This window comes from Haliaeetus leucocephalus, unplaced genomic scaffold (genome assembly GCF_000737465.1).
Source record: "Haliaeetus leucocephalus isolate CR32 unplaced genomic scaffold, Haliaeetus_leucocephalus-4.0 Scaffold157, whole genome shotgun sequence".
NCBI classification, from domain to species: Eukaryota; Metazoa; Chordata; class Aves; order Accipitriformes; family Accipitridae; genus Haliaeetus; species Haliaeetus leucocephalus.
Genome location: NW_010972593.1, coordinates 1,352,459 through 1,374,717, shown reverse-complemented (window position 1 = coordinate 1,374,717; position 22,259 = coordinate 1,352,459). Strand labels below are relative to the sequence as shown.

Below are 22,259 nucleotides of genomic sequence, written 5' to 3'. Positions count from 1 at the left end.
GCCCCCTGCCGGCCCGGCGGAGCGCCGCACTACCGGCACCACCGAGAAGGGCGCGCTGGCCGGAGCGCCGCCTCTTGCCCGCCACGTGGTACCCCCGCGCCCCCTGCCGGCGGGGCGACGTCGCCTCACGACGTTGCGACTGAGAGGCGGGCGGGAGCGGCTCTGTCGCGATAGCGGGGACGGCCGTTCCTGCCGGGTCCCTGGCTCTTTGTCACCTGAGGGAGCTCCGTCCCTGAGGAGAGGCGAGGAGCAAGGGGAGAGGCCGCAGCCGCGCCGCAGGCAGAGCTGGGGACCCACAGCCCCTACCCCTGCCAGGCTGAGGGGCCCAGCGTCGCCCGAGCCGGGGCTGCTGGGGGGGGCGGACAGCGTGTGGGACACAGGGACAGCCGGGATGCGGCGTGGGGGGACGGCCTGTGCCCCGCCCCCGGCACCCGCCATAGCACTGGGGCTAGGGCATCGAGCGGCCGCCGGACTACAACTCCCAGAAACCCTCGCGGTACCCGCCCTCCTCCCTTCTGCGCCTGCGCGCCCCGGCGGCGGTCCCTCATTGGCCGCCGCCCCCGCCGCCATTTCGCGCCCTGGCTCGGGCCCTTCGTTGTCGCAGCGCGGTGGGCGGCTCCGCCCCTCTGCCCGGTGCTGGGAAAAGGCTACCCCGGGGAAAGGCTACCCCGACCTCTCCGGAGCCGGCCCCGGGGCCGCACCGCCGCTGGCCCCGCTCCCGCCCGGCGAGCAGGCAGGCCTCGAGGCCAGGCGTAAGGACCCAGCGGCACCCCCCGCCGACCCTCACGCAGCTCTCCAATCAGCGCCTCCATCGCGCCAGACTGACGGCCGCCGCCGCCAGTCAGCGACGACCGTTAGCCAATCGGGAGGCAAGGTGGAGGCCGGGCGCCGAGCCTCCCTCCCACCCTCCTCGCGAGACGCGGGCGGGAAGGGGGCGGAGCGGGCGGAAGGGCGGGTCACGTGGGGGGCGCTCCGCCTATCAGCGCGGTGAGGCGCGGGGTCGCCCCGGCTCCCGCCAAATACGAGCGGGAGCCCCCGGGGCGGGACCGGACCGGGGGGGGGGGGCGCGGGCGGGGCGGGGGGGTGTTCCGGGGGCTCCGCCCGCCGCTCCGTCCCCCGCCGGAGCGAGCGGCAGGTAGTTCCGCGGTCGTGGTTCCGCCGTGGCAGGTCAGGGCCGAGCCGGGGGTGGCGGTGGGGCCGGGACGCGGTGTGTTTCCGGCGGCGGTTGGGGTGCGCGGGGCCTGCCCGGGGTAACAAAGGAGGCCCGGTAGTCGCCGCCGCGCCCCGGAACCAGGCCCGGGCCTTCCCCGCCGCCTCACCCGCCGTCTCCTTCTTGCCCAACCTCCTTTCCTTCGGTCTGGCCTCGGTGGGGGCCGGTGTCCGGCGGCCCCGGGCCCGGTGGTTGCCAAAATCCCCTCAGCCTGAGGGGTGCCGGCGGGGCTCGCCCCGGCCCCTTTGTCCGGCTTCACCGTGCCCGCGCTTCGCCTCGAGGAGAGCTGTCGGGCGCTGCCACCGGTCGGCTATGTCGGGGAAGCAGGTAGCTGACCGGGAATGTGTCACGGGTGTTTATTTATTATGGGTTTTTTTTTACCCTCTCGCAGCCATGGAGTGCAGAGACAAAGCGGCTGCTCCTCCACGGAAGCTCGTACAAGGTAAGGCTGCAGAGGGAGCGTCCGTCACCCTTTGGCGCGCTAAGAAGGCATCAGATCTGATTTTGTGAAATATATTGGTTTTGAAGTAATTAGCCAGCCTCGACTGGCTAATCTGTTCCAATTCTTGTGCTTAAGAACTAATTAAATATCCTGGTATTTGATTCTTCCCCCATTTGATCGCTTCCCAGTGACACGTACGATGTGACTAAAATAATAAAATGTTACTGTTTCAGCTCGGTTGCCATTCAAACGCTTGAATCCTGTACCAAAGGAAAAATATGATGCAGATTCAGAAGTCAAAAAAGTAAAGAGCTCACAAAGTGGTTTTGGTCCAGGTAAGGATTCCTCCCTAGATGCATCGCATGTGTCCCTGGACAACGTGGAGAATGACTGCCAGTTGCATTCAGATGTGACTTTTTCTCCAAAACTCGTTAACGGAAAGGGTCCGTTAGACCATTTTATACAGAAAAACGCAAAAGATAACACAAACGAAACTGTAATTGTTATTGAGCTGACAAAGGACTCTAGCCATAGACTAAGTGATGACGTAGACCACGTTAATTTTGATTCAAAAGCATCTTCATCCCTAGCTATAACTAACGGCACGTTAGGAAAAGAGATAAACCAGTTGAGGTGCCTGAATTCCCCTCAGAGTAGCCAAATGTATGATTCAATGGAGACTGATGCACCCTGTGAAGCCGTAGCGAATAAAGATGAAGATTTGGTAGATGGAATCCAGTCGTGTTCTGGGTTAACAGAGTGTGATAATGTGGAAGACACAAAGGTAAACCAGAGCGAACTGAAGGATGTCATCTTTGAGGGGAAGATGCCTGTAGTGCTCCTGGAGGATATTATGACTGCAAAATCTCCCAAAGTCGCTTCTCTGGATGGAAGTGTCACGTCGGAAAATGAGACCATGGAATCGTCTCATGGAGACTCTGGACTTACCAACTCCTCACTAAGCTCTCACTCTGTGAGCTCACCTGAGGCACAGCCTGCTGCAGAAACAAAGAGGAATACTAGTCCTTTAGCTGCCTCAACGCCTGTTAGGAAGGTTGGTCTCTTTCCTTGGTTTGTTTGGTTTGTTTTTTTTTTTAAAAGCTGTTGTGTTGCAGATAGGTTGTTATGGTTTCCTGCACTTGTAGTGAAAAGGATGAATAGGATATTCACAAAGATCATGAGAAGTGTATGGAAAGTGGTGTTGATTTATTAACAACGTAACTGAATTATTGCCCTTTTCAATCCTCCTTTAAATCCTATAGCTAAAGGATTTAAATCTTGCCTGGTTTTGACCTGTTGGTATATTTGCATTGAGTGAATGTAACTTTAAACTCTGTTACAGGTTCACTTTATTTTTATTTTTTTATGAACTGCTCATGACTTGCATGCCCTGGGAGTTAGTGTTTTGGTAATTGGGATAAGGACAGTGTCCAAAAGCAGTTTTGTCCATTAGGCGATGTTTTACAACCTCTATTCTATCCTCGATGAAGCTGCCGTAATTACTGTGAGAAGATGCTACCCCAGTACCAGTCAGTGCAGATACTTTTCTAGCTCTGAATTTCTGCAACTGTGTCATAGAAAATGCTTTTAAGTTGAAACTACAGTGCATCAGTGGAACTGCAGATCTGTATGTGAGGATGGAGGATGAGCCTCTGTCTCTCCGAACTGGGTGTACAGAGCTTGTGCTCTCAGCCATCTTGTTACGGGCACATCATGGAGTGCAGGGAACTGCTTTGGGGAAAAGTCACCGCACATACAGTGCTCCTGGAGATGCACAATGCTGTTGAGGGGAAGACTGGAGCACAGGAGGGAACACCTCAAAATTAGGTCTGAATGAGCTGGTTTATTGTGCTCTTCCAGTTTAGTAGCTCTGCTCTACCAAGAGACCCCAAAACACTGTGATTTTGGGTGCTGTATTGAAGGGGAAGCTTCTAAGGACAACAGTATATGCACAGGTGGCTGAAACATTTTCGTGCCTCAAATGCCTGCTTACTGCTCAACCCTTCTGGGGAAGAGATCGGTGGCGGTTTCTCTTGGGGGGCACAGTTGCCCATGGTGAAACCTGTGAAGCAGAGCAGTCCTGGTGAATGTGCACTGTAGCTAAGCCTCACTTACGGTTAGGCTGAACTATCTGTCCCGTGCATTTGTTTTGGTCAACTACATTATTGGAGGGGAAAATGAGGAAGGTATTGAGGGGTGGGTTGATGTTGCACTGCCAGAAGTGGAGAATTGAGTATGTGGCTCAGGTATATGAGTGTGAAGCAGCTGGTAGTCTTCCTGCTTATGCCATCTTGAGCCTTTTAAGAAAGATTTGCACCAACTATTCCCCCTGGGGTTTAAGGAGAAACTGTCCCACAGGCAAGGAAAAACATCGCTGTCCTGGAGAAGGTACGGATGAGTTAGCTGGGGCTTGGAGCTCATGACGTGACAGGTCTTCCATTTCTTCTACTGCATGCTTATCAAGGAAAATGATCAATTTTCATACTGTTCAAACTCGCAGTCTCTAAAATAAATACATAAACTCAAGCAGGCATGAAGTATTTCCAGTATAGCAGAACAAACAAAAAAAGTACTTGACTCCTGATGTAATAAGATAATGCGAACAAGTTATTGGTTTCCTGTGGCGTGAAGTAAGGCTGGAATAGCTCGTGTGCTGCTTGCCAAAATGGGAAGTCTGCACCTCGACCTGTATGGCCGGCTGTCCTGGCATGTTTGTTTTCCTAGGTGGAAACAGCTCTGATAAACTAAAGCTCCCAGTTGAAAGAACTCTTTATTTTGTGTCAGGCAAATACAGAATCTCCTGATGCAACTTTGCACTGTGTAAACTTAAATGTCTCTGAGTACAGAAAATAAAGCAGTTGGTCTGCGTTAGTCTCTTAATCACAGAGTTTAAACATGGTACCTTGTACTGCGAATGGCAGGAGAAGGAAGGGGGGGATACAAGAAACCAAGCCACAGTATGCTGAAATATTGACAAGTTAAGCTTTTGACCAGTCTAGGAACGATGCTCTTAAAACATAAAATACCTTTTTTTCCCCTATAAATAACAGCTCTAAGAGAAATGAGAAGTGGACCTGTTGGGAACTTAGCATTGATGCGCTGGTACTAGTGGAAGAGCAGGAGGGCTATGATTACAATAAGAAATGGCATTAAAATATGGATAATAGTACTTGTATTCAGGAAGTTATATCTAAATATCGTAGCAAGAGTAAGTGGTAGGATGCAAAAAAAATGCCAAAACCCAAACCAAGTTTAACTCGAAAGTGACTTTGCTATAATTAAGTGTGTTGTGCTCTCATGATTTGGAGCAGCTCTAGCTTCTGTTTGTTTTTTCTGCACATGATATTCCCCTGCAAATGATACTTTAGAACTGAGTAGACTAGAGGGATTTGTTTATGCAAAACTTAGTAATGAGAGGACTTAATGTAAACTGAAGCGTTTAGATGTATTCAGGCTTAACTGTAAATCAGTGAGATTAGATATGCTTGAACTGCGTTCTGATATCCTATACTGAAGGAATACTTAAGTTGTTGAATATACTAATCTGCCAGAACAACGTTAATATCATTCAAATGAAGCTTGCTGTTCTTTCTGTGAGACTTTTAGTGCCTCGTGGAAAGGGGATGATGTCGATCTCTAAAACTTTCATTTTGTAATTCCAGGTACATCAGAAATTCCACAAAAGTTCAGCAGAGAAGGAGAAGCTCAGATTGCAAAGAGTAAGGCATTTTCACTGACATAGAAAGTTAGCCTGCTGTGCTTTTGCATTGAATAGTAAGCAAAGCCCTTTGCGTTTCATCTTAGTCCACTTAGAACATCTCTTTTCCTGGTTTTCCTCACTGATGAATATGGAAGAATCTTAATGCATGCAGTTAAAGTACTTGGCTCGTTCCAAAGCTGCTTAATGCATACATAATGAAGTGTGGGTGGCCTGCACTGCATTTCTGTGCACTTTGGTAAGAGATTAAGAAACTGTAAATGTTGCTGACTGCTTGTCAAAATGCTTTTGAGAATTTTTTCTAAACCCTTCCTGAGAGGGTAGGTGCAGCCTGCTAAGTGGACAGATACAAGTGAAATTTTCAAGAGCCCTCTATTTAGGGTCGGTTCCTGCTTCATCATTCTCACCCTTCCCCCTTTTAAGCCACAAAACATAGGGTCTGCTCTTCATTAATAAGTGAGGCAAATGGGCTGCTGTGTTTATGGCTTGCTGAAGAAACTGTGGGATGTCACTGCTGGAAATGCTCAAGCTCCGGTCTGTTTGCTTGAATGCAGCTAGTCAGCAAACTCTATTCCGTAACAAAAAGGCGGTGCGATAATTTTGCTGTCCGTTCTGCTTTCAGTCATAAACTGCTAAATATAAAGGAGGCTGATGGATCACATGGAGTTCTTGAACAGTCAGTGCTGCATGAGTGGGATTTGCCTGCTGGAAAACTGAATGTTATTTTAACTGCAGTTCGGAAGGCCTGTGCTTATGAATTCTTATTGTGTTTCTTAGTAACTAGTTCATAAAGTTGGTAGGGTACTGTTGTGTGTTTTATATAAGCTCTGTGTGATTGAGCCTGCTCCCGAGATGCTCGCTTTTTACAGCGCCCCATATAGAAGTCCAATCTGTTGTGTTCTTCCATTCTATACGTATGTTAAAAATAGCAGTAATGTGAGGGAGAGATGAGAATGGAAGCTTTATTACACTAAAAATTAAATAGACCCGCCAATCTTGCTGTTAACTTCACACCATTTTCCAAACTACCCAGTAAATTTTCACTGATTACCATGACTCAGTTCTGACAGTATTGGGTTTTTTACCATTGGCACCATTTTGTATGCTGGTTGCCTTCTGCAGTTATTTGTACATTGTGACACTGTTCAGTAAGTCTTGATGTTGCCAAGAAGAGATGTGAAATAAATAAAACGAAACTGAAAATACACAGTGAGGATATTTGTATGTCTGAGCGCAGACATACCCTAGTTTCCTGGTGAAGTCACCAATGCCTACAATGTAGGGAAGCTATCTTTCTTTAATTTTGCATTTTTTAGTAGGCGCGCTGCATTCTCCTTTATGTTACTAGACCCATAATGAGAATTTCAGTTGCTTTGGGATGAAATACTGTGAACAGCAACACTTCCAATGTAATCTTCCCCCCATTGTTGCCACAGTGCCCCTTAAAGAAGCTTAGAGCGCCTGGTGTTGTCTGATTATCTAACACGGACTAACTCAAGTGACAATTTCTTTGCAAGCTCCAGGTCTTACAAAGCAGCTGCACAATCCAGAGTTTGGAGACTTCCATTACTGCCTGAGATAGGATTTTCTGATGACGTTTTTCACTTAGCGGTTTATAAAGCAAAATCAGATCAAATTCACTTTTCAAAATTATTCCATGGTAGCCCTGCATTGATATGAAAGCTTAGCTCATGAGGTATGTATTTCCAAAGAAAGTATTTTGGAAACAATCTGAAATCTTCTATTAAATTAAAATTTTCTTTTTTTTAATTCCCGTATAATTTTCCATAATGCTACAATGGTAATGAAGATGACTCAAATGTAAAGCAAGTAGAATACAAAGCTTCCCTTGATGCTTAGAAAATAGAAACACCTCCATTTGTTAGGAGAAAAGAACAATTAATGCCTTCAGAGAGCCACTCCAAGGTAGCTCAGCTGGCTGAGGCAACAGGTAGCTGTGGTTAATAACCTTGTGTCCTGTGATAGCTAGAAATGATGCTGCAGGTCAAGCACTGGGTTGATGCAAGAATCTTCTCTAGTATCTCAGCTGAAGAAATGACGTCCTTATTTTACTCAAGTTTTTATGCCAGCAGCTATTACTGTGTACAAAGAGACAGCTTGCTTGATGGCTTGTTTCTGAATCAGGATCAGGAGCGTGCCGACAAGCTGCAGAAGTTGCAAGCAGAAAGGGAGGAAAAGGGAAGGCTGAAAGAAGAAGCAAAAGCCGCAAAAGAGCGAGCAAAGGAGGAGGCGAAGAAGAAGAAAGAAGAAGAGAAAGAGTTGAAAGAGAAAGAAAGGAGAGAAAAGAAAGAGAAAGAAGAAAAGGAAAAAGCTGAGAAGCTGAGAGTGAAGGAGGAGAAGCGCAAGGAGAGGCAGGAAGCTTTAGAGTAAGTGGCTTGGTTTCCACAGGTCCTGGGGAATAATGTGTAATGGTGTGAGCACCTTTTCATACGCACCTTAACTGTCCCTTCTAGAGGCTATATTGGTCAAACAGCATGTGCCTTTTTGTCATGGGGTATGTTTTAAGCGCTTGACAGACAGGATATACGCGACCCTAGTCTCAGCAGCACTTTTTGCTTGCAGGCTGACCTGGGCTTCTGATTTGAAATGGCTGAAAAGAGCTGTCATGCTCTACTGAGTTTTCCCTTCATGACCAGTCTTGCTTGTACTCTTGCAATTTGCTGGCACTGGTGCCCTGTCTGTTGAGGAAGTTGCTTGTAACTTGATAATACCATAAATACCCTTTCCTGGTATTGAGGGCAACTTGAAGCAGCCTAGCTACTTTGTGGCTAGAACAGGTCAATGTTTGCTCTAGAAGGAACCAAGAGAGTCTTCTGTACACTTAACCAAGTATGGTCCTTGGTGAAATTGATAGATTATCTTCTTGCCTAGCATGATGGGGTCTTAGTCAAGATCTGGGGCTTCTCACCTCTTCCTCAGTGCAAATAAACACTTCATGGTTTGTGACAATTAAAAAGAACTTTATATTAAAGGGCAAGACTCGAGGAGAAGAGAAAGAAAGAAGAGGAGAAACGGTTAAGAGAGGAGGAAAAGGTAAATGCTTTCTCTAGCTTGTCTCTAAATTCTTCTGCTACGGTGAAATGATGTTAATGGGCTCCCTGGCACCCTGCCGACGGCTGCCGAGCTGTTCGCAACAGGGCTCCTGCAGCTACTGTGGTTCTCCAGGCAGTGTACCCTGCTTTGGTACCGCTTGGGAGTGAGCAGGTCCATTTGGGATGCAGCCTGTCTGATCTGATGTGGTGGTGCTGCTCCACCAGTTATACTGTGCAGGTTTCTTGTCTGTTACTTCCGTGCATGTTGGTGTCTTTGCTTTTACCTGTTAAAGTCTTTTCTGCATTTGTTTTTTCAGTGCCCATGAGTGAACTCTATCCTTTGTCTTAGCAATGACATTGGAATCCACATAGCTGTGTTAGAGAAGACAATTAGTTTTCTGTTGAGTTACAGGAGCTGGTAAATGACTGAACTTTGCTTTATACCTCACTAGATTTGAAGTTGGGTCATGCATGAGCTCACCCTGAATTATAAGGCCTTGTCCTACCTTTGTGTTTATAATTTGCATTTTGCTTCTGATTTCAGCGTATTAATGCACAGAAAGCAGAAATTACGAGGTTCTTCCAGAAACCAAAGACTCCACAAGCCCCGAAGGTGAGGTATTGCTGTTCCTGTGTTTTGTTGGTCTTTCATTAGTTGTCTTGTAACAAATAGACCGATATCCTTCTGATCTGTCCCTTAGAGCTTCTTAGGTGGACAAAGCATTAGTATTTCTTATTTCCTAATTTCAAAAGTGTAAAGGATTTAAAAAAATGTCTGTGACCAGAGCAGAGACTACAACAGAGTTTTGTAGTTGCTTTAGTAAAAATTTCAGCTCTGTCTTCTGCTGCATTGGCTGTGAAGACCTAGATTCCCTTGAGAAGATCTGTTGGAGTCTCAGATAGGAAGGGCTTAACTTAAATCTTCACTCAAACTTCAGCACCTGGTATTGAGTTTTGTTGTATATCTTGACTGTGTTGGTGCTGCAGTTTCTCACAGTCCTCACTTAATATTTCAGATTCTTGCTGGCTCTTGTGGAAAGTTTGCTCCTTTTGAAATTAAGGAGAACATGGTCTTAGCTCCCCTCTGTCGTATTGCCCTGGATCCAGACTTCTTAGACCAGCTGGATAAGCTCCTGCGTGCACAGAATAGTGAAGTTTCTTTCTTGAGGGATCTAAAGTGTCGTAAACCACGTAAAACTGGACCTACTTTTGTCAGTAACAGCACTGACATAGTAAACAGGTTAGTCTGTGTTTTGGGGGTTTTCTTCACTTTTTTTACATAACGAACTGCAGAATGGTTTTGAGATCATCTTATTCTAATATTGGAGATGATGGAAAGATGGAGCTTTTCTTTGAATACTCCTTTTGTATGAGAATTGTTTCTATGGGGAGCAGTACGTTATAATCTAGATTTCCTTCATTCCGTACAACGCTTCTCAAATCCTTCACTATGGGAAATCTTGTGCTTCAGACAGCTGCCTTTCAGCACTGGACACTAGTGGCCTTAGTGGTGTTTGTCTTTTGATAGTTTTAAAAAGTAAACATACCAATAACTAAACCAGAGCTGCTGTAGGGTTGTAGTTAAGGAGGGGGGTGGCTTGTCTGGAACCCATATTCTTGCAAGCACATAGGGAGTGCCTGTTCTAATGAACTCAAGCTCTGGGTTGGTACTGTGGCTAAACTGAAGCTTTCTGTAAGAAGTTTTCCTGAGCAGCAGGAAAGTGTTCTGTAAGTACTGAAGATGGTCTCTTGTTTTAACAGTGATGTCGTGGTAGTGGATAACTGCAAAACAGATGCTGTTCCTGAAAGGGGGAAATTTGGTAGAATGAAACTTCTGCAGTTTTGTGAGAATCACCGTCCTGCATACTGGGGCACATGGAACAAGAAAACCACTATGATCCGTCCCAGGAATCCTTGGTCAAAGGACAGTGTAAGCACCTCACAGGCAGTGTAGTTGGATTCTTTTTCTTCATGCTCTTGAAGCGGATGTGTGGTTGGCCAAGTTCATTGGTTCTCTGGGATTTCTGATCCACTTGCATGTTCCCTCTTGCTACTGAGTTTTGAAACCCTGAATGGGGTCTGGTGTCATGCTTTCAAATTATTTACAGAAATGACATGTTGGCATTTCTTCCAGAAACTACTGGACTATGAAGTAGATAGTGATGAAGAATGGGAAGAGGAGGAACCAGGAGAAAGTCTCTCCCATAGTGAAGGGGTAAGGGTTCCACGTGCTGAAAAATAGCTTTCTGAACCAATTGCATTTGTCAGTGTAATTTCTAACAGGCAGAGTTTATTTTTAGGATGATGAGGAGGAGGGAGAGGATGAAGATGATGACGATGGCTTTTTTGTACCCCATGGGTACCTATCTGAAGATGAAGGAGTGACAGAAGTAAGTGAACTAGGTGTCACTGGATTTCCATCTCTGTTTCCAGTGAATCATGTAATAAATATTGGCAGAGGAAGAAAGCGTGTGGTCTTGGCAGTGGTATAACTCATCTCAGATCTGCATGGTTCAGGAGCAGACTTCTGTAGCTCAGGGAACATGCTAAAAAGCTGCATTTAAAAAGCTTTTGTTTTTCCTGGAATGGATGTATCGAGTTCTTTCTTGCCTGTGGCTTTAGGAGTGCGATCCAGAGAATCAGAAGGTTCGTCAAAAGCTGAAAGCAAAGGAATGGGATGAACTGATGGCCAAGGGGAAGAGGTTCCACGTTCTACAGCCTGTGAAAATGGGCTGTGTCTGGGAAAGCGCAGAAAATGACAGCAGCACGAATGCGGACCTAAAGGTTCTCCAGCAGTTCACAGCGTGTATCCTGGATTCACCTGTTGCAGAGGAAGAACAGCAGATACAGAAATGTAGCAAAAAAAGAGCAAAAGATCAGCAAAGTAAGACCTGAAGGGCTAAATAATTGTACTTATGGACTGTTGTACTCCACTTTGGAGCGAATAGATTTTTGTATTGAGTGTCACATTCAGAATGACTTGTTTAAGACAAGTCTGAAATCCAAGGCATCGCTGTGAGAGTTCTTGGAAAGGTGTTTTCTGGCATTGCATCCAGTATGGCCTTAGTTACACTCTCCAAAACCTCTTGCTCTAGTTATCTAGGAAATGAAGCCAACAAGACTTCAGTAAACTCAGATTTAGGCCTGCTTACTGAAAGTGTTCAAGCCCATTGACCCATTTATTGTTTAGTTTGTGTGACAGGCTTCAGTACTGAGTATCTCTTGTACCTGCTTAACACAAGGATGTGAATAATGCACATGAAGGCTAGAACAGGGGTTGAAGCTTTCACTTCAGGGGGTCATTATTATTGGGGGTGACTTTTCCACATCAAATTTAGCTCCCGTTACTATCCCATATCTAAAATTAATCTCAGCCTATTTGTCCTCTTTCTGGACCGTATGTACTGATCAGTTACATCAGCTTGGCTTTTCTCAACCTTTAAACAGTTCTTCCCCACAACCTTTGTGCATCCTTTCTTCTCTGCAGTCCTTGGCCAGCTTCTGCCGCTGCTGCATGGCAACGTGAACGGGAGCAAAGTGATCATCCAGGAATTCCAGGAGTGCTGCCGGCAAGGACTGTTCAGTGATGTGACTGCAGCCGCCGACTGTAGCGACACAAGCCCCGCGAGCCCCCACACCTCCCGGCCGCAGACGCCTGTTGGTGAGGACAGTGGTGTCCCTTCCAAAGCGAGGCTAAAGCGAATCATTTCTGAGAACTCTGTGTACGAGAAGAGACCTGAATATAGGATGTGCTGGTATGTCCACTCGGAGGTGCTGAAGAGTTTTGATCAAGAGCATCTCCCCGTCCCTTGTCAATGGAACTACGTCACCCAAGTCCCTTCTTCAGGGAAGGAGGAGGGTGGCAGCGTGCCAGGCGTGGCGGTCCTGCAGACCACCCCCGTCTCGGTAAAGAGGAAGTCCACCGGAAGCATGTCCATCACTAAATTCATGAAAAGGCCTCGGGATGCTGAACAGGTGAGTTCCTGTTGCGGTGCTCTTCCCTAATAAAGAACGATGGGAATGTAGCTGTGCGTCTTCCGTAGGCGAGCATCCTGGCATGGTTCCCAGATTGGCCTAGATGAGCAGAGTCAAAATATTAAGCTACAGACACTGTCCCTCACACAAAAAGACCCTTTTTGTGGGGAAAGAAGTGAAATTATGTGACTCTAAAGAGATGGGTTTCTTTTGTGTGTCTCCAGCTTGGACTGTCTGTTCCATTTGAAATGTTGCTCTCCTGCTGTTCTTCCATTTTCTGCTATTTGGCAGTGATTGCATCCAAGCTGTGAATAGTTTCTGAGTGTCTGTTTGGCCTTGGTTTTACAGCTGTATATAATTTGTATGCAGGTTTTTATGTGTGTGTATGGCTGCCAGATGTATAGCCTGAGCTGGTGACTTACATCAGTTGCATGTGTACTGATTAAATGTGGTTCCTAAGTGCTGCAACTCAACCCATAATAGTCTGTAAAGTCTCTGGCTTATACTGTCATACATAAAGCTGAATTTCAAGAGCTAGTTTAAAAATATAATAATTCATAGGAACAAAATGAGATGGATTTGGAGTAGTTGCTACTCCAGTTCTAAGCTTTGTTGTGGTCGTCTTGTTGTTTGCTTCTGCTGTTGAGGGTAACCACAGGTAGTATTAAGAGCTTAATGATCCAAAAGGATGACTGAAAAGCGTGTGATGGGTGCTTTAGCTGTGTGATGCTCTGTCACACATTTAAGACAGTGAGGCTTTAGGTCCTGAAGCTTGGTGTTATCAACTGTTTGCCTCCAAACATACAGGCAGGACAGGGTTTGCACTGTCTGTGGATTTATTCCTCATCCCCTGTGGACAAGGGGGTGAGGAAAGAAGTCACAGGCAAGGCTTTTTATGCTTTTCATTCCCACTTTATTCTTGTCTTCTTTGGCTTTTCTACTGAAGAAGCTCTGCACTCAAGTATTGATAGGGATCAGAGACTTGTGAGAAGCTGTTCAGCCCCCAAACTCCATCTGCTTAGGTTTTTTCTTACACACTAAATAAAGGCAGAGATAAAAATCTCTGCTTGGTGCCCACTGGAAATTCTGCTTATAACTGACTACTTGAGCAGAAATAGCAAAACAAAGGCTTTTAGTAGAATTACGTCATCAGCCTGAATTCTTCGAAGCTCTCGAAAGCATCTTAAAGCTGCCCTTGTGAGGTGCGGTGCAGCGCAGCTCAGAGCAAAGGTGTCAGAGTCCTGAAAGCCCTTCATGCCTGACATCTAAATCAGCACTGCTCAGGTATTGAGATCCTGTCCTTCCTGTCAAGCAAGGCTGGAGCTTGGGGAGAGCCTAGGAATGAGGCTGGTAGGTCAAGGCTGCCAGGTTCTCTACCCCCGGCATGTGTTACTCTGCCATGAAGCTTGCGCCAGGACTCATGTAAAAGAAGGTGCTCTTATGTAAGCTGCAGAGAGAGAAAAACTCAGTATTGAAGTGGGCTGTACCTGCACACGTGTAGGAGGGGAATACATAATCTGAAAACTGTGACTTACTTTAAATTTACATCTTTCATTAGTCTTCTCTTGGAACAGCTTGTAGGGGTAGGGACCAGGTTCTAGGTCTGAGATTTTCATTCCACCGTTCCAGTTAGGGAGGGGAAAAAACCCAAAAACATTTGCAGCTGTTCAATACTGAGCAACTTCAGTTTGCATCACTCCTTGTATTCATTTTTGCAATTCAAAGTGAGTAGTTTGTGCTGCTCCCATGGCAGCAAATAAGGTCACCAAGGGAAGAACTGTCGCCCCTCCCTGAATAAAAGCTAATTGGCAAAGATGAGGAGGATTTTGGGGGGAGAACATGCTACCAACTCAACAAGCAAAAGTCATTTTCCATCTTCAGAAGGAAGAAAGCATCCAAAATAATCAGCAGAGGAGGAAGAGATTTCCCTTCCAAAAAACCAACAAAACTGAGTCAGTTTTCAGTTAAGGTTTGAACTGACTTTTCTATGTGTAGGCTGTTCATCGCATTGTGTAATAGTGAAACATCTTGGAGCAGAAGCTTGGCATGCTTCCTGCTGTATGTGCCATTGCAGATGAGGCCTTTTATCAAAAGTCAGTGTCTGTTGAAGCCCGGGGGTGTTGTTTTTTTTTCCCCCCCCCCCCCCCAATATGCCTGACTGATCAGACCGTGCTGTGAGTCCTAACTGGGAGAAGTGCCTACTGTAGTCCTTCACAGCACTGACTGTGCTTGGTCTTGCACATCAGCACCATCAGCTTGCTGATACTTTTTTTTTTTTTCCCTTAAGGCTGAAGCTGTGGAGATGGATGGATTTCAGGCAGACACTGAGGAAGATGAGGAAGATGATGACTGCATGATTGTGGATGTACGGCCAGGCAAAGGTAGGAAAATAAATCAATAGCAGTCTCTTGGTAGGTGCTCTCTCCCACAAGGGAGAGTACGACAGTGGGAACGGTGTGTGGCTAAACCTGTTGCAGTTTTTCTGCCACTTTTTCACCAAGCCTTGTGCTCTTCTCTTGAGATGTTTTTTTCTAGGTACTTCTCTGCTTTTTATGTTTTATTCTAGATGCTTCTTTGTTTTTTATGGTCTTCTCTAACCTGCTCTTGCCCTTTCTTCCCTCCTTCCACCAGTTGACTAAATAGTGCAAAGTGCTTGTGACTAGCATTTGGCTGCCAGTATTACCTTCCCCCCCCCGCCTTTTTTTTTTGTCTGATAAGAAAAGTGAACACTGGGGTCAGTATCAGCAGATCCACTAACTATTGGTAAATGTTGCCAAGCAGGGCTGGTCTCTGGGGCATGCATACTTATGTTCAGAGCCCTTCCAGGACTGACAAGGTCTGGAGCATAACTTCCCCTCTGCTGCCTTCTCGAAGTCTTCGGTGCATGCTGAATTGTCTGTTCTGAAGGAAATAACATCAGATAATAACCAAGCTCTTAGATGTTTGACAGGTGAGGGCTCTGATCAACACTGTGCAGCTCTTCTCTAGAATCTAAGCAGTTGCTTATATTTGTGTCCCAGTTATCCCTTGGAAAATGGCTTTCAAATCTCCACTGCTATAGCATATCCTTTCAGGCTACGGATTCAGAAACAGTGGGATGAGGATGTGGAGCGGCTCCTTTCATCTCAGCGAGGTTTTAACTATACATACTTGATCATACAGATCAATGACTTAACACCAACCACATGATGTGCATTCAGCTCTTCTAAACCGCTTTCAAAACCTCCAAGCCCTTTCTTACTGCTCTCACAATAGAGCTCTTTCATAATGCTACTGGCACAACCTGAATTAAGGAAAGTGGTTTTTTTGTGTTGGGCAGCTCCTCTAATTGATAGAGAAGGGCTCGTGCATATTCCCAAAGCCTTAAATTCTATAGAGTGTTTGACCCATTCTAGACATATCTGGGTTCTCCTTTCTGTCTCAGCTGGTGCTACATTCCTCCTCTCGCCTTCCATAACAGACAATGTAACTGTTTGACAAGAAGCTTTGCATTTAATCTTAAACGGCTTTTGCTTATTACAAGACTGCAGTGGGATGAAAGCCTTGCTTCAGGTTTGTAACCTCTTGTTCTGAGGGCGGGGATGCTATTCAGTAGCTTGCCTTCCTTGGGCTTTGTTGACACACATGCAGCTGTATTTGTTTAACTCTGCCTGAGTCTTAAAGCACTGAAAAGGTTATGAAGATCCTTTTATGGTGAAATTATTTTTATTCTGGATTGATGTTAACCCAATATTAAAACCAGTTTTTAAATAGAATTGAAAAGGAGACTTGCAACAGATATGGGTAGACAAGCTAAGACAGATAAAGCATGTAGTAGTCAAATCCTTCTAGATTAATGAGGATGTTTAAAAAAAACCAAAAAAAACCCCACCCAAACCAACACACTTTCTACTTTGCAGATTCTACGTTGGCAGTTGCTGAAACAGCTTCAGAATCTCGTGGCACAAGAGCTGCTCACCAGGACACCAGCATGGTCAGCCCATCTAATACAGTTTGAGACTTAAATGCCTACTAACTTCTCTGTATGTATGTAGAATGAGTTAGAAAATTTTAAACCTTGTGTATCTTTGAACAAGATACTTGCAAGTATTCTGTATTTCTTGTAAAGAGAAGACAGCACTTTGTTCTGCTTCAGACCAGATGGCAGCTTAAATTTTTAGTTCTAGTTTTTAGCTTAAAAATTCTGCATATTAATCTGTCCTTAATAAAGCATTATTGAAATTTTGATACTTCTTTGTAATGGAAGGTATCTAAGTAAGTTATCTCTAAATCTAGTGCAGAGATTTTGAAATAAGCTTATTGTGATGCCACTGGGGGAATTACTCTGTTCATAATGTATAGCATGGCCTTGGGTATAAATGATGTACAATTATATTTGAATTTATGCTATCTATATCATCCTGTTTGTGGTCTTACTTGCTACAGAGAACAGCAGCAGGGCTTTACCTTTGGAAAAGAAAAAAAAAATCCACCTTGTTTCTCCTGTTTTGGGATAGGCCAGTATTAATTACATATCAGGGGTAGATTATTGGTCTCCTGTACACGTTGCTGCAATAGAAGCTGTATACATAAAAGCTGCTCTCTACCCCACAGAAAAAACTTTAAGATTGAAGTATAAAGGACTGAACTAGCATCAAACTTGTTTATGTATGTAACAAACTTGCTGGGGCTTTTGACTTTATATGGCTTGTGAGTTGATGGATCAGTTCCCTAAGATACTGGCTGTAGTTTGAGGCTTCATCTCTCACTGGTGGGCAGCATAAATAGCTGCTGCCTGTCATCAGCCTCCTGTTCTGTTGTCCCTGTTCTGTCTGTGGGTGGCATGAAGTGAAAAGGTGGGTAATGCCACAGCTGCACCAGTAACACCAGTGCCAGCCCCAGCACTGACTGGAGCTCGTCTGCATTTCAAACCTCTAAGAGCAATGCAATTCAAATAACTTTGAACAGAACTCAGTCTTTAAATATTCCATTTAATCAGATTAAGCATAATTTTATCTAAATATATTCTCTCCAATAGGAGTTACAGTGCACACAGAAGCAAAAGGAAAAGCTGAGTTCTAAGCCCAGCCTGATATCCAGGCTCAATCGATTGGTAATCCAGCCTAGTACTAGTACCTAATCTCTCCTCCAAGGGAGGAGAGTGGTACTTCATCATGGTCTTGGAAACACCTCAAGCAGTCACTGCTAGAACTTGGTTTTTAAAGCCATTCAGAGCAGTCTGGTAAGTGTCTTACGGGGCAAGACTGCCTTAGTGTATGGCTACTGGAGTTGTGGAGGTGACCGCAGGGTTGGTGTGACATGGCAGAATCTAGACTCCCACTCTGCAGAGCTAAAATAAAATCATTTCTGAGGTCACATAGCTGGAAGCTCCAACAGTCTGTATGGGAAAATGAGGGAACAGTCTAAAACCACCAGCACTGAATCCACTCCCCTTTATTTCATGACAGCGTCTGGACTCTGGAGAGAAGTTCTGGTTTCAGGGGGCTTGCTGGCCGCTCCTCTCCTGACGCCTGAATGTCTGCCATGACTGCTGCATCCCAGGCAAGAGTCAGGAGGGCTGAGGGCACCTGGAACAGAAAAGGCAGAGCTATTAAACTATAGCTATGTTATACTTTGACCTCATAACATGCTGTGTATGTTCACAGACCTGGAAAAACTTAGAAACAGCACTTCAACTAAAAAGGACAAGTGTGGATTTCTGCAAAAAGCTCCTTAGGGGACGCTGCTTTGGGCTTTCTGTTGGAAGCCTTGTGCTAGAGCTGCGCTTGCCTCAGTTGCTGCCTCCCCTCTTTTCCCAGTGTGGATGCTAACCCTGTGATAGAGCTGCCGACAAGTACTGCAACCTGCATTTGCTACAGGACATAGGTCTGTTCCAGACAGACCTCCTAGCTGTGAGCTAGAAGCCTTCAAGCAGTTACTTTGCTTGAGCTTAATATGAAGGGGCTAGAGCACAACTTGCAGCCCTGAGAGCAGAAGACACAAACTTCTCTAAGTTATGAGCAGCAGATGACTCTGACAACCTGAAGACCCCTGTGAAAGGTACCAGCTATCTTTTTTTACTCACCAGCCCACATTCATTGAAGGCCAAATTCTCATCAGTCAGTTTGAGACCTCCAGGTCCCAGCAGCTCAAAGGGCAGCCAGTCATCTCTGAGTGCTTCTCTCACAAAGTTGTAGAGCGCAGATACTGATTCTCGTGCATAAAAAGTCCCTGCCATGAGAAAACAAGGTGAGATATTGAGAGAGAGTCTGGCATTTACCAAATCTAATCTTTTTGTGGTAGGTTTCGTGGGGCTCACGTACTGATGCTAACTTTATGAACTACTTCAGTGACACAGAAACAGCCTGATTCAGCTAAGCAGTATAAAAGCAGAATCCCCAAAGAAAAATATTACTTCAGTTGTTGCAAGCCCCTGCCAGCCTGTAACAAAAGAGTTGGGAAAGCCTGAAATGATTTCCAGAGTTCTACTGTGAAATTTGAAGAGGATTTATACTGTTGCATAGCCTGACGCCACACGGGCAACCTCATGCTGGTTACTATAACAAACTGATCTAATGAGTCCAGCTTGCTTGCAGTAGCCTGGGAAGAGCACGCTTTAATTAACAGCGCCTTGAGATTCTTCTCTCTCCACTCCACCCTGGCTTCCAGTCCCAACCCTGTGCAGGTGAGGCAGGTGGAGGGCTCAGAGATGGGAAGAGTTCTTAGAGAAACACTACCCCACTCTGGCTTTTTGTTGCTTTATTCTACCAGCTGTGTTCAGCACACCTCAAGCCTGCTTATTATTCAAGCTCTTGTGCTGCAAGTATTCTCAGAAGCTTTTGGAGGTGTACAAAGAAAGGGTAACAAGTCTTTTTACCTTGGAGGATGTATCCATCAGGAAACCGGACTCGCATCAGGGTGTAGTTGTACTTCCGCATTTCCCTTTGTTCTTCTTTCTCTCGCATGGCTCTTGTCCTCAGCATTGAAGCCTTCTCCACTGCTTCTGTCCTTTAGAGAGGAAAGCAATTTTTAGCATGAAGGAGAAGTACAAGACTCCTAGCTGGCATGGCGTGCCCCCTGGGCAGTCAGGGCTCTCCTTCTAAGCCTACTCACCGGAGCCGTTGCTCTCGTTTGATCTCTTCTGCAGTGAGGTTGTAAAAGTCATTTGGCAGCTCAAACCGAGCAGCTTCAGGTGACGGTTTAAATACACAGAGCTGGCGATCCAGCTGGGCTCTTACAGGCTCAGAGCTTAAAAGCTGCTCTTTGTAGTCCTTGAGGTCTTCCAACTTGGTCAGCATTTCTTCCTTCAGTACGTAGTACTCCTCTGTGGTCTCTACAACCAAAGGACAGGAACTGAATCCCTTGTTCTTTACATGACTAATGCATGAAATACAAGGGCAAGGATCTCCAGAAAATGTAATGTCTTAACAGGGAAGCTGCAGGGTGAGTGGCTCTTTCTGTTACAGCCCTGGAGCTCTCTCAGCAACCAGAGCAGCCTCGCTAGCCTCCCTGGGCTGTCCCACTGCTACTCAAACTGCTGACTCCAGTTTAATACACTTAGATTTCTTGCCTTGTCCTGGAACAGGCAGTGTTTTTGTCTCAAACCCGATAGCCTGGAAAAATCTGTGTATCCCTTCCAGGCAGCTTATCCTTTCCTGGAAGAAAAGGAAAGAATTTAGATGTAGTCTGCTCCAGGCAAGAACGTTCCTAGGCAGAGCACCTGCAGGAGTCTTGACCTCACCTGAAACACTTTGTTCTGCAGTTTGATTCTCCGGTACTTTTCCTCCTCTGGATGGAGATAGATATTATCCAAGTACCTGCAGAAAGAGGAATGCACTGCATGGATCAAAGCAGGTGCTTAAAGACATGCTACCCCAACATGTAAGAAGAAAGACCTCACAGTATTTCTTGTAGATAAGTTAGCTGAAAAATTAAGGAAAGTAAAATATGTCAGTGTTTCATGCCCAAGCCAGACAGAAGATGGGGGTAGCTGATCTCAACCAGCAGCTCCCACACTGCTTGGGCTAGTGGACCAACTCTTAAAACATCTCTGAGATGCTGACAACCGACACTTGAGATGGTTCAAGTGTTCGGCTTTGGTTTTCTTCAGACTTTGCCTGGAGCACAACAAGAAAATCTGCCTGTCTGTTGGCCTGGCAGGGAAGGGACAAGCTACTGGCACACTTGGTCCTACTAATGCAGCCCACTTACTTGGCAATGGTCTCCACGCCCACACGTACTTTCTCCCGGTCCTTATTGAAGGTGTGAATCTCCATGATTGAGGCAGCCACCGGGTCTACAGAGAAATACTGGGGAGAAGGAGAGAAACTGGTCAGGGGGGAGCTGATACTACTCTGCACAAAGGGAGGTGTGGGTCTGTTTTGGTTTAACCCTGACCGGCAGCTCAGCACCATGCTTGTTCCCCCCACAGTGGGATGGGGGAGAGAATTGGAAGGGTAATATTAGGGAAAAAAAACCCCAACCTGTGGGTTGGGCTAAAGACAATTTAATAGGTAAAGCAAAAGCTGTCCATGCAAGCAAAGCAAAGGAATTATTCACTGCTTCCCAGTTTAGCTGTTTCCAGTGTGTAATCAACTCTGTTTTCATCACAAATCCAAAATGCAGCACCATCTGAGCTGTTAGGAAGAAAATTAAGTCTGTCCCGGCCAAAACCAGTACAGAGCCAAAGTTCCCAGTCCCAGCATTTCCAGCAAGCTGAAGGGAGGGTGCTCGGACAGGCATTTGAACAGAGTTGCCCTTCGGGAGACAGTGGAGATTTTACAAGGAGAAGGCGGAGCATTGGAGAGGTCAGTGCTCGAGGGGACCCACGCCACAACACGAGTTAAAACAGGAGGAAGGGAAGCCGCGCAGCCGGCAGACATGGCGCTTACCGACTGAATGGCTTCTCTGAGGTGCTTCTCCTTCTTGTCTTTCTTTACGACTGCACCGGTCAACGGGCATATGAAATAGACCCCTGAAACAGAGGGGGCAGCTGCCCCCTCCTTGTCTGGGGAGGTGAGGTCCTAAAGGAGACAAAACCAGGCACCGAACTGAACGCAGGAAGGTTTTGTGGGGTTTTTCTGTTTGTTTGTTTTTAAATAACCTGGCAAATCTGCACAGGACAGGGACAGCAGCATGGAAGGGTGCTGATCAGGGAACAGCAGCGTCTCTCATACCTTTTCCTCTTCAGAGAGCCCTTTCTCGCTTGCAGCTGCCTCGGCCATCAGCTCTTTTCTCACTACAAGAGACAAACCCAGGTTACAGCAGCAGACGGGGCAGAGGTTCAGCAGGTTTCGGAGGGCTTCGGACTGTGCAGCACTGCCCTGGGGAAGCGAACACCTACCCAGGTGCTCTGATCCCGGCCTGAGAGCCCACGGAGTGAGCGTGACCCCTGTTTCTATGATACTCAAACAGTTGCAGAAACCATCTGCGTCCCACAGCATCCTCCAGAAATGCACCCGAGCAGTTGCTCACCCAGGATCTCCCTCTCCGGGCTCAGCTCAGAGCTACACCCATCCCAGCCAGCCCCACCGTCCGGCTGCCCCGTCCCTACGCCGGCACAGTGGCTCCGTCTCCTCTGGCAAGCTCCTACCCTGGTTCTTGATGGCCTCCTGGGAGGAAGGCAGCTTGGCCTTGGGCTTCAGCTCCATCCGGGCCAGCGCTGCGGCCGCCGCCATCTGCGCTTCATCGGTTGGCGCCTGACGAGGCTTCGGCGTCGCTTCAGTTTTCGGCTTCTCCTTGGGGACCCTGGGCAGAGCAGAGCAGCAGAGCTCAGGAGGAGATGGGCTCTGCCGTCCCACCGAGACGACGACAGCTCCACAACCGTGCCGGTCTGGATGTGATTACGGTAATTACCGCCCCGGTGCCCCCCCCTCCCCCCCC

At 46.5% G+C, this 22,259-nt stretch overlaps 2 protein-coding genes across 3 annotated transcripts in view; one reads left to right on the top strand and one right to left on the bottom strand.

Annotated features, from left to right (window-relative positions):
* The first annotated feature begins 1,290 nt into the window (after positions 1–1,290).
* Positions 1,291–16,792, top strand: CHAF1A (chromatin assembly factor 1, subunit A (p150)). Its single transcript, XM_010562251.1, has 14 exons — positions 1,291–1,652; positions 1,886–2,706; positions 5,315–5,371; positions 7,516–7,757; positions 8,364–8,424; positions 8,968–9,036; positions 9,440–9,663; positions 10,185–10,353; positions 10,558–10,638; positions 10,724–10,813; positions 11,046–11,307; positions 11,911–12,398; positions 14,686–14,779; positions 16,298–16,792. The coding sequence occupies exons 1-14, from the start codon at positions 1,523–1,525 to the stop codon at positions 16,393–16,395; spliced, it is 2,886 nt and encodes a 961-aa protein (XP_010560553.1). The 5' UTR covers positions 1,291–1,522; the 3' UTR covers positions 16,396–16,792.
* Positions 16,793–17,377: 585 nt separating this feature from the next.
* The window catches only part of UBXN6 (UBX domain protein 6), a 6,138-nt gene continuing 1,256 nt past the window's right edge, over positions 17,378–22,259 (bottom strand). For both annotated transcript variants that reach the window (XM_010562249.1, XM_010562250.1), the window contains 10 exons: positions 21,970–22,124; positions 21,554–21,615; positions 21,269–21,400; positions 20,589–20,686; positions 20,119–20,194; positions 19,948–20,032; positions 19,491–19,710; positions 19,255–19,385; positions 18,463–18,608; positions 17,378–17,965 (listed from right to left, as the gene is read on the bottom strand). In XM_010562249.1, the coding sequence (XP_010560551.1) occupies positions 17,837–17,965; positions 18,463–18,608; positions 19,255–19,385; positions 19,491–19,710; positions 19,948–20,032; positions 20,119–20,194; positions 20,589–20,686; positions 21,269–21,400; positions 21,554–21,615; positions 21,970–22,124 (1,234 nt within the window). In that variant the 3' untranslated portion in view covers positions 17,378–17,836. The remainder of the gene's footprint in view (positions 17,966–18,462; positions 18,609–19,254; positions 19,386–19,490; positions 19,711–19,947; positions 20,033–20,118; positions 20,195–20,588; positions 20,687–21,268; positions 21,401–21,553; positions 21,616–21,969; positions 22,125–22,259) is intronic.

Coding starts and splice junctions, on each gene's coding strand:
- CHAF1A (XM_010562251.1), top strand. CDS start 1,523: ATGTCGGGGAAGCAGGTAGCTGACCGGGAATGTGTCACGGGTGTTTAT. Junction 2,707..5,314: donor CCTCAACGCCTGTTAGGAAG/GTTGGTCTCTTT, acceptor TTGTAATTCCAG/GTACATCAGAAATTCCACAA. Junction 14,780..16,297: donor GGATGTACGGCCAGGCAAAG/GTAGGAAAATAA, acceptor TCTACTTTGCAG/ATTCTACGTTGGCAGTTGCT.